Below are 19,840 nucleotides of genomic sequence, written 5' to 3'. Positions count from 1 at the left end.
CTGCGGCTATATAGAGATTAGTTAGAGATGGAATCGAGGATGTCGGGATAGATGAGGCGTCGGCTTACTTAGTGGTTAAGATTGAAATAGAGGTCTGATCGATTAGGGCAGGAGAAAGGGCATCGACTACTATGGGGCTCGATGACCTGGTTGAAGCAGGTAGAGGAGGTTCACGGCTTGAAGATTTGAGGGAGAAGTATCAGCGAAAGCTTGTGATAGAGACTTTAGTTTGAGGTCGGGATTTGGTCGGAGGAGGAAATCAGAAATAGGGAAGGAGGAGGATGGAGATTATGGTAGTTGGAGTCAAAGGGTGCAACCGAAGGCTTCGTTTGGTTGGGTATTTAACGATGTGCATGAGAGTAGGATCGAGGAATTGGCGCAAAATTTTTGAGAGGCGATGGAAGTGTCATCGAACATTTACGTGGGTTCAGCGGGATATGCACATGGATTTTGGGATTCTTCTTTCAATTTTTTTTTTGAGTATCTGTTGAGGTCAATAGTAAGGAAGAGAAGAAATGAAGAAACTAGAGTTTGCTTGCCACTAAACTCCTCCTTGACTACCGTCAGATCATCGATCATCGTCGGACTTCTACCCGGTTACTGAATGGCGCCATAATTCTGTCCGCCACCAACTGATGTTGGACTTACAAATGATTTATAATTATTATTGTACTTACACCCAGCCACCAATTTATGCTTAACTTCCACCAAGCCAATGATTATGATCCTTCTGACCTATGTCGCCCATTGATTATGGTCCTTTCGACCTCTGTTACTAACCAATTATGATCTTTCTGACCAAACAAACATGTCAATAGTGATTCTTCCTATTCCCACCATGTAATACACTCTATATGATGTATGTTTGTTATATTAAGCCATGGTCTTCCCCTAAGGAAGTGCCTCATTTGTAATCAACTACAAATATTAGTAGATTCATTTAGACTAGAACAAGCCTCATGATTTTTCCATTTTTAGGGTTTTCCATATAAAAATATTGGTTTCTCTTTAAATGTTATAACCTCCCTTTTATATGATTATGTGTTGGATCTTCGTATAAAGCTAAGTCGTTAAACTTTATATTTATCTACTGTTGTGAATATTTCAGGACGCAATAATTTGACACCTTCAATGTGAACGTAGTTTCAATCTGAGTGGCAATTTTTGCTCAAACCTCAAAAGATCATTCATGGCAACCTGACATTAGCTATTATTGCATCAATTTCATGGGAATTAAATATGGACAGAGGGGAAGCCTTGACTACAATCATGGCTAAGAAGATTCCTTCAACTCTTCTAATATCTAAGACGATATCTTGGGATTATAAAGCTTCTAACAAATGCAATGATGCTTTCAAAAAATTTCAAGCTTTATACAACCCCTAGGTTGACTTCTATTCTTTGGGCAATGTCTTAATCTCAACCTCAAAAAGGCAATAACAGTTTAAAGATAGACTATTCTTCATCTTTGATTCGTGATACATGCAATATTTGCCACATCCTAATCAAGGATGATCAATCCCATGGGATTCGATCTAACATATTCCATATATGTTAATGTCATAGAGTAGCGCTCTGACATACAATCTCAAAAAAGTCAAACATCCGAGTAGGATGTCAATCAAACTTTAAAATTCATGATTTGAGAAATACGCAATCTTTATTGTGTCTCAATCAATGGATGATCGATGCCAGGGGGACTCGATTTGACCTCTTCCACACATGCTAACATCATCGAGCAACGATCTAACATATAATCTCGAGTAGGCCAAACGTCCTAGGAGGATGTGAATCAAATCATAAAATATTTGATTTGGGAAATACATAATCTTGATTATGTCTCAATCAATGGATAATCAATCCCAAGGGAGTATATAGGCTAAAAAGCCTCAAAAGCTATAGTTATACAAAGGCATTAATAGGCTAACATGCCTCAAAAGGTACGAGTATACAAATATCTTAGCAGTCTAAAAAGCCTAAGAAAACATAAAAGATAATATATCAAAGCAGATCTCAAAGATGTATAAATAACTTAGTTTCCTCTTGAGGACAAGTTCATTTCAAATGAAAAATAAGCATCGAGCTCATACAACTTCATATATAATATTATTGGAGTTACATAGATCTACCTTAGGTTCGAGTGTACTTGTATTTTTATGAGAAGCTAAAATTAAAATTACACCAGCATCATCCGTATAAGTTAATGCCATCAAGCAACAAATAACTTCAAAAAGATTAAATATCCTTGGTAGATTCTATTGACGTCTTTTCTATTGCACATTAAAGTATATCCAACAACTTTTTCTTCAAAGAAAGGTTATAACTTGATCATCCTCTGACCTCCACTCAATTGACACTATTAGTGTGTTGCCAGACTACTGACAGGCTACACTACTTCAATCCCTTTCCCTAAGGATGTATAATGTCCACACATATCAGAATGGATGCATATTGCCTTTAACAAAATGCAACTTGACCACCGCCATTATCAGCCTTTTGCTTGATGACTGTCGTTGGTTCTTCACTTCATATCAACCATTATTGGTTTCTTGCTCTACTACTATTAGTAACACACCCTCCAACTATTCTTTAGGTGTCCACTCGACTATTGACTACCTACAAACTTCAAACAATTCATTGATCGCCATCAGACTTTCACCCAATCGTTGATCATCATCAGACTTCTACCAAAAAAAAAAAAAAAAAATAGAGGCGGTTAAATAAAAAAGAATAATAATTAAATGAAGGGGTGCCTGTATGCGCACCCCTTGAGTGCGTGTTGTGCCCGCACGCTGGCGCCACCTAAGTGGGGCGGTAGCAGGCCACTTCGCATGTTCAGGTCTGATTGTTTGCACAAACAGCCCAAACTGGATGCTTTTAGGTTCTCTGAGACCATTTTTCAACGTTCGGGGTCCAATTTTGACACTTTCAAAGATCAACGTAGTCTCTATAATCAATTTCAAACACTTTCAAATGTTTTGAAGTTTCATGTTGCGAAAAAAAAACTCACTAAAATCTTTGATATATATTTTTAAACTTTGTAGGCTTCGACTTCAAAAAATAGAGGGAAACTGATATGTCATCAGAAAATTATATTGATCATACACGAATTTCAAGGCAAAATCAAGTTGGAAACTTCCAAAATTCAATTCTAGACCATTCAAACTTCGATTTAAGCAAACTTATAGTCAAACTGAAACGTCTCAAAAATATAAACCTAACAACACCAAATTTGACGCAATTTAAGACCAAATGGGTCGAAATCAAAGACCCGAAGCGCATTTGGAAAGTTAAAACCATAAATTGGATGACAAAACGGGTCCAAACATGACATGCTTATAGTTGAATTGAGCGGCTCGATGAGATGAATCCAATGAGTCCAAGATTATCAAATTTTTATACATTAAGATATTCAAATGTCCAATAAATGATATATAATTAAGGGGATCAACATCGGCCGTCCATTTAAACCACTCTCACCTTATCATTGATTTTCTCCCTATTTAATCTCCATGTTACTCTCAAAAAATTATAAATAGACCCCTCATTTCTCATGAAAGGGGGATCCCAAGAAAGGAAGCAAGGATAATCAAGAGAGAAGAAAGGAAGAGAAGGAAGGGAGAGAAACTGGAGTTCTCTTGCAACTATACTCCTCTACTACCATTGGACCATCGACCCTCGCCAATACTATTTCCAGACTTTCGCTAGATTACCTAATGACACCGAACTTCTGTCTGGCCACCAACAGAAGTTGGACTTCCATCATGTTTTTTTATTATTATTGGACTTACACCCAGCCACCAACTGATACCGGACTTCTGCCCGGTCACCAACGGCTGTTGGACTTCTATCTGGCCACCAACAACGGTCCTTTTGACCTCCATTATCCACCGATTACGGTCCTTCAGATCTCTATTACCAAAAAATGGTCTTTCTGACCACTGTCGCCCACCGACTATGGTCTTTTTGACCTCCTTTACCAAACAACAATCTTTTCAACCTCTATCATCTGCCGACTACGGTCCGTCTGACCTCTATCACTCATCAATTATGGTCATTCTGACATTCATCGCAAGACAATAGTTTTTCCGACCTCTGTCGTTAGATGACAATCTTTCTAACCTTCGTCGATCACTAACAACAGTCCTTCTGACCTCTGTCGCCCAACAACTATAGTCCTTGCAACCTCCATTACTATATAACATTTTTTTTTTACTTTCGTTGTCTGTTGACTACTGTCTTTTAGACCACCATCACCCAACAACGATCATTCCTATCATTCCAATCTCAATCGCATATCGACTATGGTCCTTCCAACCAAATGAACACATCAACAAAGATTCTTCCAATTATGACCATGTAATGCTTTCTATATGATGTATATTTGTTACATCAAGCCAAGGCTTTCCCCCAAGAAAGGCCCTCATTTGTAATCAACTACAAATACAAGTGGATTCATTCAAACTAGGACATGCTCCATGATTTTTTTTCCCTTTTTAAGGTTTTCCACATAAAAATCTTGATGTCTCTTATAAATGCTGCACCATCTCTTTTATCTGATTGTGTGTTGGATCATCGTATAAAGATAAGACGTTAAACTTTATATTTCTCTTCCGCCGCAAATATTTCAGGACGCAACACATCTAAATGTTTAGATGCCAAAATTAATCTCCAAAGAGCCTTCTACAATATGAACCATTAGTTTCCATACAACATATTTTTGGATTTGGAGAAATTATTATGTGCGGTCACAGGATTGTTCGGAGGCCAATGAGGACACGCTACATCACCCGATATGCAGTGATACACAGAGATGGTACAAAAATATTGGTGATGTGGTGCATCCTGATTCGCATCCAAACGGCATCCAGTGACCACACGTAATAATTTCGCCTTAATTTGAGTCTTGATTTAGGCGTTACATCTACTTTTGTCAATTGCATTTTGAAGAGTGAACTTCAAATATTTATTTCTTTGAGGTGATAAATGCAAAGCTTAAGGGGTACTTCAACTCTAAAAATAGTATAAGATCCGGATATTTATTATCGCCTTTTATAATATTTATTATAGGTGTTATCTTTCGATTGGTTGAGAGAAGTTGCATTGGTGTCTTCTTTACTAATATCGAAAACAAGTATTTCTTGCTGTCTGCCTTAGGATAACCTTGGTATTCCCCTTGCTTTATCAAAACTAAATACCAAAAATTATTCTAAAATTATTGAAAGGCTTTGATCTTGGCTTAATGGGTACAAGAAGAATATTATTATTTGTTGACATGTTTCAATTAGTTAGATTCACGATTTAAAACTATGTCTACTATTAGTTTTATTATGCCTCTACTCATCAAGGGTTTAGAAGGAAACTAACTACCCTCATAAATAATTTCTTTCACTGCAAGGGGCTTATATGTGATATATAGACCTGGCCAATTCAGTTGAACTGTTGAACCGACCTATTTTTTTCAGCAGTCGGATCATTATGCGAACATTAGACCCAGACAGAGGGTTCGCGCAGAAGTTGCGTGTTTGCAGCAGGCTTTTGGTGGGCTCATCAGTTTGCGGTTCTAAGATAATGAATGTGTACGGGGGTGAAAGTAAATGACTCTTCAAGAAGAATAACTTCCTCCTCTTCGTTCATTATCACTAAAGAAGCAAAAGTCAGAAGGAAAGGTAGAAAACGAGAGGAAGAAGAAATGAGGTTTGGTTATCATTTTATTTCATTTTTGTATAATTCCTTCCATGAAATAGTTTATAAAAACATCAAAGAATGTCTGCTCTGAAAGTAAAGGAAGAAAACTCGAAAGAGAAAGTGAATACATTTGAGATTTTGGAGTTCTTCCGTTCTCTAATGGTGGAAGAAATAGTAAGTGTTAAATTACTGATTTTATTATTCTTAGCACAATAATTATATTGTTATTTCTCTAATCTAAGGAGAAAAAAAATATTATTTTGGATAGGAAGAATTCAAGTGGCATAATTTATGATGCAACAGCGAAAGAAGGGAAAGTTCATTTGGAAGAAAATATTTTGTGAGGTAATTTTATATTAATGATAGTACCGTAAATTGTGGAGGAAAATGTATGTTTGTTTTTTATGATATTTAAGATATTCAATTTTTTGTATTGTATTTTAGGAACCATAATTTAGTGATAAATAAGATATTATTGTTTAAATTTTAATAGTGAAAGATTTTTATAAGTGAACTGAGAAGAATAATTTGAAGTCTATATCAAGCACGAGAATCATAAGGAGATTGAAGAATGGAAGAAAATAAAGTGGGTAATTATAATGTAATTGTTTTTATTCAAGTTTCAATTCCTTTTTGTGTTATTACAATTCCTTCTCTTGTAAGTATTACAATTATTGCATATTATTTGAGTTAATTGAGAGAGTAATGGAAATTAGAGAGAAAAATAAGTTGTGTTTACATAGTTGCATCAAAAATAAATATTTTTAATTAAAATTTAAGTGATTGCTAGGTAGTATATTTTAAGCAGCATTTAATCTAAATCTGCTAAATAGCCAACATGGTAACGTTAAATACTACAGAATCTTAAGTCTTTTACTATATTTTTAAATAAATATCAAATTTAGTAAATAATTTCATTTGCCAAATTAAACTTACATATCTATTATTCTTCACATGTTATTGTTCTCAATGATGTCTTCTCAAGCAAATTCTCATTCATTGTCGAGCATTTATCAATTTAAATGGGCATTCCAGGTCATTTCAATTACCATACATCCTTTGTATCATGCACATAGACATTTTACTTCAATTACCATACACAAAAGCTACATTAAATTTAAAAAAAAAATACGACATGTAATTATGTTAAAGTGCTTTGTAAATTTATATAAATAATTGGTTTAATGTTGTGAAATGCAAGATTTTTTTTATTAATAAATATGAGATGAAGAATTTCACGTAAATTTTACGTAAAAATTGTAAAAAAAATTATACTTAAAAATACAAAATCTAAGAAATAGAATTAGTATTTTTTTTTATATATTGAAATGATTCAGTTAGAGAAAACATACATGAAATCATTTCAGCAAGAAGTTTAAGTTGTCATTTTAATCAAATACTTGTATTATTTCTAAATTATTTTTCAATCAATTTTTTTCTAAAAAGAAATTCTCAACTGATGTAGATCCAATACATTTTAATCATATACTTGTACATATTATTTCTATATTATTAAGCAGAATTCACATTTTAATATAACTTTAAAAAGATTAGAAATTTCATTAGGAAAATAAAAAACTCTTCCTTCTACTTGATATTTTTCTCTATTTGTTATCTTTTGTGATATGTTCTTCGAAAGAGTGGAGGCAGAGAGAAGAGGAAGGGGAGCTGCTTAAATAATTTGATAGAGATTGAGTTGTTTATTTCACTAAAAAATAAATGGGAGACTTGAAAGGAAGGTTTTTAAGCTAATAATTAATTCTTTAATTGGAATTTGCTAAGAATTTTATTTGAATAATTAAAATGAAAGGCCAAAAGGCAAGGACTTTGCTTGAAAGGAAACTCATGCAACGTATAATATATAAATATCTTTAAAAGAATAAAAAATAATCAATTAATAAGATGCATTCTAACTATTTGAATCCCAATTTTTAAAACTATTCAATGCCCTATTTCTACAACTATTGGGCTCATACTTAAAATTAATACAACAACAATAAAATCAAGCCTTTGTCCCACTATGTGGGGTCGGCTACATGAATCCTTCTTCGTCATACTTAAAATTAATGCTATGAATATATAATTCTATGATGAGAATTTATTAATGAAAATGAATAAAATTTCAATTATAAAATTAATGTGAACTTTTGAACATGTAGGCATGAATAAAATTTTGTTAATATGAATATGAAATGAAAAATTAAAAATAAAAGATGAAGTAATATGGGTTCAATATAAAAAATAAATGGTTAAATTTTCATATTGGGAATGATATCTAATAATCAGGTTGATGTTTTCTTTATGATTATCTTACAATGTCCTTCCCCAAGAAAGCATCAGAAATAGTACTACTGCTTCATTTAGTAAACAAAGGAACTAACCACGATACATTCGCAAAGGTGTCAATGCACCATGAACTAAAACAATCTACTTGAATGGAATAAGATTCCCAATAATAAATAAGATTAAGTAGAATTGTGTTGTTGTAGTTTAGTCCCTTTTTTTTCATCAGGAAGACGGCTGAGCGAACCCATGAAAGCAGCAAACCTTAGCATATACTTCATGCTACTCACAATAACAAAAGAGCATAACAACTGCATGTAAAAGATGTTCTTCAACGTATAATCAACAGCTCTAAATTCAGTAACAACACTAAGTTAAGAACTTTGGTGAAAATTGTTTAAATAAGATACAATGTTGAAGATTATAAAACTTTTACTTGAAGAATTCTTTTACTGCATAACAAGGTCAAATAAGAGTAGCATGGCATGTAAGAGACACGGCCACCTTTTCTTTCTGAAAGCTTATAGAAAGAATTCTTTGACTGTAGCGACATGTCAGTCAATAATCATAGAAAGACAAAGCATCTAGTGTTTAAGTATGTTAAAGATGAATGTTAAATCAGAAATAATACATAGGGGAATATATACATTGAAGGGGGGATGACAATAAAGATATCTACAGAAGATAATATAATCTAAAATAAACTTCATTGATTAGAATATGTACAATAAAAAGTAAAAATTAATTATATATAAGTATTGTTGAAGGATTATGAAGAAAAAAAGAAAAAGATTTCGTTTAGAATGATTTTCTTACTGTTTCTTAAAACTAATGAAAAATAAGAAGTCAAAAAATCTATATTAAATCATTGAAAAAAAACTAATAAAGTTGATGTATTAGGGATGGTAATTGAATGGCAGATAGTCCAATGCCTAGTCAAATAGCTGATAAAAAAGTTTCATTCCTAGCTAGACCAATATAAGCAAAAAAAAAATGAAAGTGGTGAAATCAAAGAAAGCAAACACAAATAAAAAGCTTTCATAATATTTATTGACATATTAATAAGGGAGAAATAGAACACATGCGATGGTTATCTTATGGGGAATCAAATCATCTGTTGTTGAAAGGTTTCGATGGTTGAATTCATCTTCCAAAAAGTGAAAAAATATTAAAGAAATTAAACGCTATTTCCCATTGCAAATTCAAACATTTGTTCCTGTATTTTTTTTCAAATTTGCATAATTAACCCTTGGTCTCATGCCAGTCAACACACTGGACTTTTGTCGAACGTACAATTATAAGGGCGAAGGGCGGAAGTTCTTTGAATCATTAAAATGAAAAAGATAATTAGGGAAATTTAAGTTGAGATAAGCAAGGGACGGCTTAGATTAATCGCTCCTATGCCCAGAGCAAGACAAGCAGCGCTTATCATGCACGATTAACCACAAAATGCAAGCAAAAAAACACAAAATGTGTTTCTCAAAAGAGAAAAAAATCTCCTTCGAAAAGGACATTAGAGTTCTAGCTTCAAAAAATAATTCAAGAAAAACGCAAGCAAAAAAACACAAAATGCCATAGTAAATTAATCACACGAAGCATCATCTAAAACACAAAACCCAGGACCTACAAAGAATAAATTAATTTACAAGGAAAAACATACAATTTTTTATCGTCATCAATCTCGAGCTTCTTCTGACAACCGGTGGTGGGATTCGTTACATATAAAACAACAATGGTTAACAATCTCTACACAGCTCCAAAAATGTCAATGGACAGAATGAAAATACTGAATTCTTTCTGCTTGTTTGTAAATCTCGAATGGGAAACAAAGTACCTTCATATTGGTTCAATAATTCAGAGAATCAACATAGCGAGAGTGTGGAGCGAAGTCGCATCGGTTAGGGTTAGAAGAAAAGTGAAAAACCTATTCTATTTAAGAGCTTTGTAAGTTACAAATGGGAGCTGTAGGATTACAGATTGTGTGAACTGAGTGATATGAGCGAACAACAACAACGAAAGCTTGAAAAATAATGTTACCTTCACAGGGAACTCTCGATGCGACTTCCGAGCCGACGGGAACAACAAAGACGAAGGATAAGCGACTCCAACAGGAACAACAAAGCCAAAGAAGCACCTAATATTTCAAAAAACTTCTTCACGCGGAGCCTTAAAGCTGGGAACTTTTATTCTATCCAGTAAACGTACGCAGATCAAGGTTCGGTTTTAGGCAAAAAAGTGCCTGTACCGAGTTTTTTGAAATAACGTCCAAACCTAAAACCAAACCTTCCTCTGCGTACGTTCACTGGATAGAATAAAAGTTCGCTGGGAACGGACAACAAATCGGGGCAAAAACGCTTGGGTATTGAAATCGAACATGTAAATATTTTTTTAACTGCACTGAAACGCTCATTTTATTGTAGCCGAACAATTAAAAAAAAAACGATGAGCTAGGCTACATTTTAAACGAATGAAATGAACGATCGGGATTTGATAGTAGTATAGTATTGATTTTAAAATAACGTCTGTAAATAAATGAATGAATAAACGTTTTATAGGAAGAAATTGAAGAGTCATATACGAATAATGTTTTATGTAAATTTTTTGATTTATTAAATATTTTTAATAGAATGGACGGCCAAGATAACTAAAAAATAAGTAAATGGATGAACAAGATTTGCCGGAGGAAGGAAACTCAAGCCCCTTTTATAATAGTAGTATATTGCACCATCTCTTTTATCTGATTGTGTGTTGGATCATCGTATAAAGATAAGACGTTAAACTTTATATTTCTCTTCCGCCGCAAATATTCCAGGACGCAACACATCTAAATGTTTAGATGTTAAAATTAATCTCCAAAGAGCCTTCGACAATATTAACCATTAGTTTCCCTACAACATATTTTTGGATTTGGAGAAATTATTATGTGCGGTCACAGGATTGTTCGGATGCCAATGAGGACACGCCATATCACCCGATATACAGTGATACACAGAGATGGTACAAAAAATATTGGTGATCTGGTGCATCCTGATTCGCATCCGAACGACATCCAATGACCACACGTAATAATTTCGCCTTAATTTGAGTCTTGATTTAGGCGTTACATCTACTTTTGTCAATTGCATTTTGAAGAGTGAACTTCAAATATTTATTTCTTTGAGGTGATAAATGCAAAGCTTAAGGGGTACTTCAACTCTAAAAATAGTATAAGATCCGGATATTTATTATCCCCTTTTATAATATTTATTATAGGTGTTATCTTTCGATTGGTTGAGAGAAGTTGCATTGGTGTCTGCTTTACTAATATCGAAAACAAGCATTTCTTGCTGTCTGCCTTAGGATAACCTTGATATTTCCCTTACTTTATCAAAACTAAATACCAAAAATTATTCTAAAATTATTGAAAGACTTCGATCTTGGCTTAATGGGTACAAGAAGAATATTATTATTTATTGACATGTTTCAATTAGTTAGATTCACGATTTAAAACTATGTCTACTATTAGTTTTATTATGCCTCTACTCATCAAGGGTTTAGAAGGAAACTAACTACCCTCATAAATAATTTCTTTCACTGCAAGGGGCTTATATGTGATATATAGACCTGGCCAATTCAGTTGAACTGTTGAACCGACCTATTTTTTTCAGCAGTCGGATCATTATGCGAACATTAGACCCAGACAGAGGGTTCGCGCAGAAGTTGCGTGTTTGCAGCAGGCTTTTGGTGGGCTCATCAGTTTGCGGTTCTAAGATAATGAATGTGTACGGGGGTGAAAGTAAATGACTCTTCAAGAAGAATAACTTCCTCCTCTTCGTTCATTATCACTAAAGAAGCAAAAGTCAGAAGGAAAGGTAGAAAACGAGAGGAAGAAGAAATGAGGTTTGGTTATCATTTTATTTCATTTTTGTATAATTCCTTCCATGAAATAGTTTATAAAAACATCAAAGAATGTCTGCTCTGAAAGTAAAGGAAGAAAACTCGAAAGAGAAAGTGAATACATTTGAGATTTTGGAGTTCTTCCGTTCTCTAATGGTGGAAGAAATAGTAAGTGTTAAATTACAAATTTATTTATTTTTTATTTTTACATAGTGGATTATTTTATCCCTTACCAATTTATTTGTTCAACTTAGATAAAATAATTATATTATTATTTATCTAATCTAAGGAGAAAAATTTTTTGTGGATATGAAGAATTCAAGTGACATAAACTATGTTGCGACAGTGAAGGAAGGGAAAGTTCATTTAGAAGAAAACTTTTTGTGAGGTAATTTTATATTAATGATAGTACCGTAAATTGTGGAGGAAAATGTATGTTTGTTTTTTATGATATTTAAGATATTCAATTTTTTGTATTGTATTTTAGGAACCATAATTTAGTGATAAATAAGATATTATTGTTTAAATTTTAATAGTGAAAGATTTTTATAAGTGAACTGAGAAGAATAATTTGAAGTCTATATCAAGCACGAGAATCATAAGGAGATTGAAGAATGGAAGAAAATAAAGTGGGTAATTATAATGTAATTGTTTTTATTCAAGTTTCAATTCCTTTTTGTGTTATTACAATTCCTTCTCTTGTAAGTATTACAATTATTGCATATTATTTGAGTTAATTGAGAGAGTAATGGAAATGAAAATGTGAATTATCATTATATGTAATTATTGCAGCACAGATGATACAATAAATATCACATATGCAACAAATTTGGAAAAAAAAAATGATTGAACTACTGAGATTTATAGTGTAATACTTATGTATCTATACAAATAAATTGTATGTATAGATTACTATAAAATGTGAAAAAAAAATATTCAATGATGATTCATATGAAAATGGAAGAATTAAAATATAGAAAAAATGCAAGCATGCAAATTAGAAGAGTTAACCCCCATATGGCTTTGGCTGGGGAAACAACAACCCGTGCATTGTAAATAGAAATGAAAATAATTATACATTTAGATGGTGCTCATGTACTAATAAAAATGATAATGAAAATACAATAAATATCAAATAGAAATAGATAAATGAAATAAAATAAGAAGTAAGTTATGTGAAAGATATCTTATAAATTTATAATATATAAAAGAAGATACATATGTTAGCTATATAAGAAAGATAAAGAAATATGAATGTTTTATTTTATATATTTAACTATTATACATGGAATATAATACAAATTGATATAATAATAAAAGCATAAAAACCACAAAATGTTCATTTTATGTATTTAAAATTGCTATGCTACATGCTTGATTATCTACTAAGTTTATCATGTAAACTCAAACTGTTAAACTAATTTTTCAAGTAAATCTCATGATAAGTTAAAATGATTGAAAAGTAGGAGTTTGTCTACAAAAGATGACGCTCAAATGAAAGTCGATAATTTCTAGTTTATGTAAATAATTAAGATGTGAGGATTGTATTAGTAGTTTGATGAAAAAGGATGTTAGAGTCTCTTCAGTTTTTAATTGGAATGTAGATAATAAGCTATGACTGAATTCTAAAAGAAATGTTATAACCATACGATTGTTCGTTCTCGCCTCATTAATTCGAGTCCTTGAACCATGCAATGACATTATATAAATTACACACAATTTCCTAAGAAATCATTTCTCTTCCTAGGGATGATGGTGGCCTTGGCTTACCTTCACTTGATTGTAATAAGAAAGCCAAAAGTTGGAAACTTTATTAAAAATTTACACTGGTGCAGTCTTCCACAATATAGTAATGACAACTGCATACAACAAATTCTTAACATTTGCATTCATAAATCAAAGTGCAGCACATTATTAGATGTATAAAGATTATTTTTTTTAATAAACAATTATAACTACTTTTTCAGTCTCATATGCCTATTGTGCATTGAATAAGCTTGTTTGGTTTAAAAGTTTTGTTATCAACTATGCTTTCTTGATCAAGAAGATTCTTAACAATGTGCTTGAGACTACAGGCATTCTTATAGGTCATGGAATACAAGTAGATTACACTTGTAAGAATTATAAGGAACATATTCTCATCTCTTTTATGACTCTACTTTTTTTTTTTCTCTTAAGGTCCTTAAAAAATACATGCATGCAGGGAGCAATTATTAGGTCCTTTCACTGGATGTAGAGGAAGGTTCGGTTTTAGGCAAAAATAGGTCAAAAAGTGCAAATACCGAGTTTTTCAAAAAACTCGGTATTTTTTCAAAAAACTCGGTATTTGCACTTTTTTAGGCAAAACCGAACCTTCCTCTAGGTCCTTGCACCGGACCAAATAAAAATCCGCATGCAGGAGACTTCTTTCACTAAGGTATTCCTAACTCAAGTGCTTTATTATGCTGAAAGTATATTTTCCTGATTATCATATATTTCTTTATAGTCTTGGATGGGGTCGATATTCTCTCATTTTCATTTTCTATTCTACTTTTTTTTTCTCTTATTTTATTCTTGTGGTGAACTTGTCGCTTTGTAAATAAATGTCTTACATGAATATGCATATGACCGAATTCCTCTTAGGCTTCATTTGGGACGACTTTCTTGTTACTTTTTGAAGTATCTTTTTAGTATAAAATTTTTTGTGCTAAAAAATTACTTCAAAAAATAGTAAAAAAGTCATCTTAAATGAAGCCTTAAAAATCGTGAATGATTGCTTACTTGAAATAACAATAATGTCATTTCCTTGCGACGATGAAGAGAAAAACAAAGTTAGGCTGTCCCTTCAAGCCAATTAGAGAACCTGATATGTCATCAAGACGTGCTACCAGAACCAGAATTGGCTCGCAAATGACGAACAGAAGATGGAAGAAATTTTAACTAAAAGCCAAATGCTAGCGCATCATGAGGGGAAAAATCAATGCTTCTCCTTTTGATTGATTCCAACTATTCCCTTACCCACTGTCCTACTTTACTTTAAAAAACTCTGTTTTTTCTAAGTCAAGGATATTTATTAGTTATTTAATCAAAACATCTCCAAATATTTTTCGCAATTCTATACAACCACAAAAAGGAATTTAATGCGCTACTAGTTCTAACATGGTCATTTAGATATCAATTGAGATAATTTTCTTCCTATTTTATGAAACAGTTTCTTAGCACTTTAAAATTTTGTATTAAGAAACTGCTTCATGAAACAATAAGAAAGTTGTCCCAAATAAAGCCATTGATGTGGCGGTGTAAGTATAGAAAAAGAATATTAGCAGTACTATGATCAGCCAAATTAATGATGTAATTGCAAATAATGCCAAGTGGGAGGCTTCTACATGTGTCTGCTAAGTGAATGAAATGAACCATTATTTGTTTGAATTGTTTATTTCCCTCAAGCAATCAAAAGATAATCAAGGCTGTTTAATGAGTTTTTTTCTCCTAAACAGACTCCAAGACTAAATTGTGTCATTGATGATATAGAGAGGATATGCTTTGATCAGATAGATGGCAGGACCAAATAAGGCCTTCTGAATGATTGTTTAGAATCATATAAAAATGTAAATTTACAGTTTCGAATCCCACATCTGGCCTGTAAATATGAATACAATCAAATCAGGATTAAAAGGTTTAAAAGCTTTTATTACTCCTTACCAGCCTTGATTTATATAGCTGGAAGAATGGAAATATGAACAGATAAAATGGAAGAATTACCAACAACTATTTGAAATAACTGAAGACTGTGATACCATCTTCAATCTTATAAGATGATTACACAGATGGCATGGGCTTATTCTTCAAGAAATGCTTAAAGAGTATGAGAGCTTGGCGGGGTTTATGGAGGGGAACCTCATGACCTGCTCCGCGGATGGTCACATAGTTTAAGCCCTTATAGACCTGGCTCCATCCACCAACCTAACAGATCATCAACACCAAGCAATAAAATCTTTTAAGCAAATAAGACTAATCAGAAAATAATACGTGGAATAAACAGTGAAATAGCTCCAAGGAGCTTAAATTTTCGACTTACAATTCCATGATCATACCAAGGATACCAGTCAGTGAGTGTTGTCAAGTTCAAAGCATTGATTGAATATCTAGTTGCAGTCAATGGCACCACAGAATCAGTGTCACCACTGTAGGATTAAGTGCAAAAGTCAGGAAATACAGATGGAAAAACTGCAAAAATGCTTTTAAAATATTAAGAAATAAAAACCAGATTTTCTGCTATATACTTCAGCTCGGTCAATTTGTGATAAGAAGCTTGCATAGTTATTACCTGTAACTAATGTGGAAGTTTCAATTTAGGCTAAAGACTGGCCATATGCAATTTATACTACCTCAACTATTTGTTTCAAGAATTGAGTCCATTGGGTCATAATCCTGCAACTGTGTTATTTACAAGAGGGTAAGGTGGGAACTGGGCAACTAGAGGAGGCTTTTGCCACCTCTAGATTTGAAAAAATTCTATGTAACTATATATAATTTGAAACTTTTATCATAATTTCTCTTACAATTAAATACATTATAGAAGCTTTGCCTTTCACAAATTTTAACTACACCCTTTCTCCCCTCACTTGAAATCCTAATTCTGCATTGGAATGGGAAGGCCTTTCCTCTGCCTATGTATTTAGAAATGTATCCTTAAACAGCAAGCCCAATGGATGCAGTTTAGATGACCCAACTTACATTTTGATTCAAATAAGAGAGAGAGAGAGAGAGAGAGAGAGAGAGAGAGAGAGAGACCTCTCTTCCCAATTTTCTATTCCTCAAATAATCTCCGCCCTTCACCCTGCCCCAACTTGGATTTTAACTAAGGGAAACAATTTAAATGTGGTAGAGATCAATAAGATGAACCCTACCAGGCTTGATATGCTTCTCTAGTGCTCTTTTAACTTTCCTTTGACATCTCTATAGTAGCAAGATAATTCCCTGATTTTTTCTCTTTTAATCGTGTTTCCCAATAGAATCCATGTTTCAGTGCTTGCGTTCTGGCCTCAAGTATAGTATATGCTGCACTTCTTTCATTTTCCCACACTTAACAATTATATTTCTTTCCCTTTTGACATATGTTATAGGTTTGAAAAGTCACAATTGGATGCCATACCTAATAAATGATTTACTGACATTGCTTTCTTTCTTTACACTACTTGTTTACACACCAGAACATTAGGATGTTATTTATAACAGAAACTCTGCAATATATAGCAAGAGTGTAATGCCATGAATCTTCAGAAAAGCACAATTCTGTTTAGGAAGGCATCAAGGCAAGCTTTTAGCATCCAATTAAGGCTTTGTTTGGGACGGCTTTCTTCCTGCTTCTTAAAGCAGTTTTCTAGTACAAATATTAATTTTTTTACTAGAAAACCGCTTTTCGAAGCAGAAGAAAGCTGTCCCAAATGAAGCCTAAGGCTTCATTTGGGATAGCTTTTTTACCGCTTCTTTAAGCAGTTTTTTAGTACATAAATTTTAATTTTTAAACTAAAAAGCTGCTTCAAGAAGCAACAAAAAATCCATCCCAAACGAAGCCTAAATTCCAAGATACATAAAAGACGCCCATCAGTACTGTTGGCTTAACTCTCTCCCAGTGTTAAAATAATTAATTAGTTGTCTTTCTCAATGCTGAAAGTTTTCACCAATGCTATAATACCCACTTGCAACACTCACAATACTTGCATTTCACCAATGTAGTGAGTGGATAACTATGTTTGATGAATGTTTTAACGATTTTTAATACCTGAAAACCCAAATCCGCAGACCGGCTGCAATAAGTTCTTTGTATATAGGAAGCATAGATCTTGGTGAATCACTCCAATAGGGCCCAACTATGTCGCTGAAAAATAAGTAAAAAGAAATTTTATTGAACTGAAACTACAATAGAAATTGCAACATACTAAAGTCTTGAACAACAAACCTGCAGTCTTCCCAAGGATAATTCAACCCTGTGACATTGGCATGGAGCGCTCTCTGCACTTCAGGGTGGTTGTAATACACCTGGGCGTATCTATCTGTGCAGGGATCATAAGCTCTCGACATCCAAGGCTGAGTTAAATAAAAAAGAATACAAACAAATGAATTCATATTCATCATTGACAACAGATGAAGTTGGAGCAAGAATTTTTTTTTTTTTTCATAATTTTGCATATTTCAATAGAGAATTATAAAATAAAAAAAATTCAAATTGAAACTGCGAAATCTTGGGAGATTTTAACATTAAATTTTTAAGAGCTGGGAAGTGAGGACTAACATAGTGACCTCTCAATTTACGCTTGAGAGATGAAGAAGAGATGTTACAAGAAGGAGTGTATATGCTGTATGGATCAATATCTCCCATTTCTTCTTCAGCAGCATCTTGCAGCTTTGAGCAGTCTTCCGATGGGTGCTCCGATGACTGTGATAGGCAAGCAGCCTTCAGGCCATTATAGGTCGTATCTGATATAAGCCCATGAGTCCACCAATACTCAAAAGTTCCAATAAAATCATTATCATCATCAGTAACAGCGTTGCCCACCTAAAAGAATCATAATAGGGGACATGAAAAACATCCAAAGTACAATCTTCAATTAAACAGCTAAGTTAAGAAACCCAATTAAAATCGGGAAATACCATGAACCCCTTAAAATTAATGCTAGGGCTCTGAACTCCTTGATTCTTTCGGTAGACAATTTGAGAAAGTTGAGGAACATAGTGGCCTGAGAACGATAAGAGAAGCAAGCACAGGTCATGGATTATTTAACGCGAAGGGAAGAAGTTAAAGACTAAGGCCTTTTCAGCTCACCTGCATAGCTTTCCCCGGCTATATAGAAATCCCTGAACTTGTACTGGGGGAATCTTTCGAACCAATTCACGAGAAAAGTATAAGCATCCACCGCTTCATCAAAGGAAGAACTTTTAGAAAAGAGAAATGGATTCCAGAATATTCTCAAATAGCAAATTTTCGAGACCAATTTTTGAAACACACACAACCTGTCCTCTGGTCTCCAGCTGTATAGAGATCCGAGGTTCTATTGGAATAGGAGAATCCAACCCCGGCCGGTGACTCCAGAAAAAGAATGTTAGCCACTGCCACAAAAATAAACCCAAAAAAGATGAAAATTTTAAGGTAAAGGAAATTGATTTGAGTCGAATCTGAACAGATCTCTTTCTAAGACCAACCTTTGTTCCAGGCGTAGGGGTTGAGATAGAGAGTCCTGCCATCGGAGTGGATGTGGAAAGGTCCCAGCTCCTCGGACGCGCCATAGGCGATGGAAGAACAGCCCGGGCCGCCATTCAGCCACAGAACAAGCGGGGCCGGCTGTAATGCCGCTGGAGCCTCAAGAAGCCAGTAGAAGAGTGCTCGACCAGCGTTTGCGTCCACAGTGACATATCCAGAATACTGGTTGAACTCTACGCTGGGCTGGCCAGGGAGACGATCGATCTGGTCAAGCTTCTGCTGTGCCGGCAAAGTGGTGATCACTGCCGCCAATCCATGAACTGCGACAAAAAGAACCAGTAAAGTATAGAAAGAGGAAGCGGCCATTGGCTCTTTTTGTCTTGGCGGTCAATGGAAGATCAGGAGGGAGGAAGAGGAGTTTATAGGCGTTGAATAAGAGGAAAAGAGCTGCATTTTTCGGAAGTAATTACTTAATATTGATTGAATTAGATATGGAAATTGCAATTTTCCAAAAATTGATTTATAACTCTATACCTCTTCGAAATCTGAGGTACTCAATGTTCGGTTAGAGCAGATTAGAGAATTAACTGCGGTAATTATGTTGTGCTGTTCTCTACTAGACATCGACCTTTCTTCTTCGGTTGTTACTTGTTAAACGAGATGAAGAGTGGAACACGTGGGGGGAAGAGAGCGAGAGAGTGAGCCGTATTGATTTATTTTGCACGTCGCTGGCATTTGAAAGAAAATCATAAGAAACAGAGAAAAGGTGTAGGTGGTGGTTTTGGACTTCGATCAAACACCTTGGGGGCGGAC

General features: G+C 33.8%; 1 protein-coding gene across 1 annotated transcript; it reads right to left on the bottom strand.

Annotated features, from left to right (window-relative positions):
* Positions 1–15,368: 15,368 nt before the first annotated feature.
* Positions 15,369–19,509, bottom strand: LOC110092392 (serine carboxypeptidase-like 27). The gene is made up of 9 exons (XM_020816913.2): positions 19,030–19,509; positions 18,841–18,936; positions 18,653–18,745; positions 18,481–18,566; positions 18,122–18,385; positions 17,789–17,916; positions 17,612–17,707; positions 15,905–16,010; positions 15,369–15,789 (listed from the first exon to the last, which is right to left on the bottom strand). Exons 1-9 carry the CDS (start codon positions 19,391–19,393, stop codon positions 15,646–15,648), a joined length of 1,377 nt encoding a protein of 458 aa, XP_020672572.1. The 5' UTR covers positions 19,394–19,509; the 3' UTR covers positions 15,369–15,645.
* Positions 19,510–19,840: the final 331 nt, after the last annotated feature.

The sequence above is a fragment of the Dendrobium catenatum genome, unplaced genomic scaffold, assembly GCF_001605985.2.
Source record: "Dendrobium catenatum unplaced genomic scaffold, ASM160598v2 fragScaff_scaffold_1061, whole genome shotgun sequence".
In the NCBI taxonomy this organism is placed as follows: domain Eukaryota; kingdom Viridiplantae; phylum Streptophyta; class Magnoliopsida; order Asparagales; family Orchidaceae; genus Dendrobium; species Dendrobium catenatum.
The sequence above is the reverse complement of the archived record's forward strand: the minus strand, read 5'-3'. Positions and strand labels throughout refer to the sequence as shown.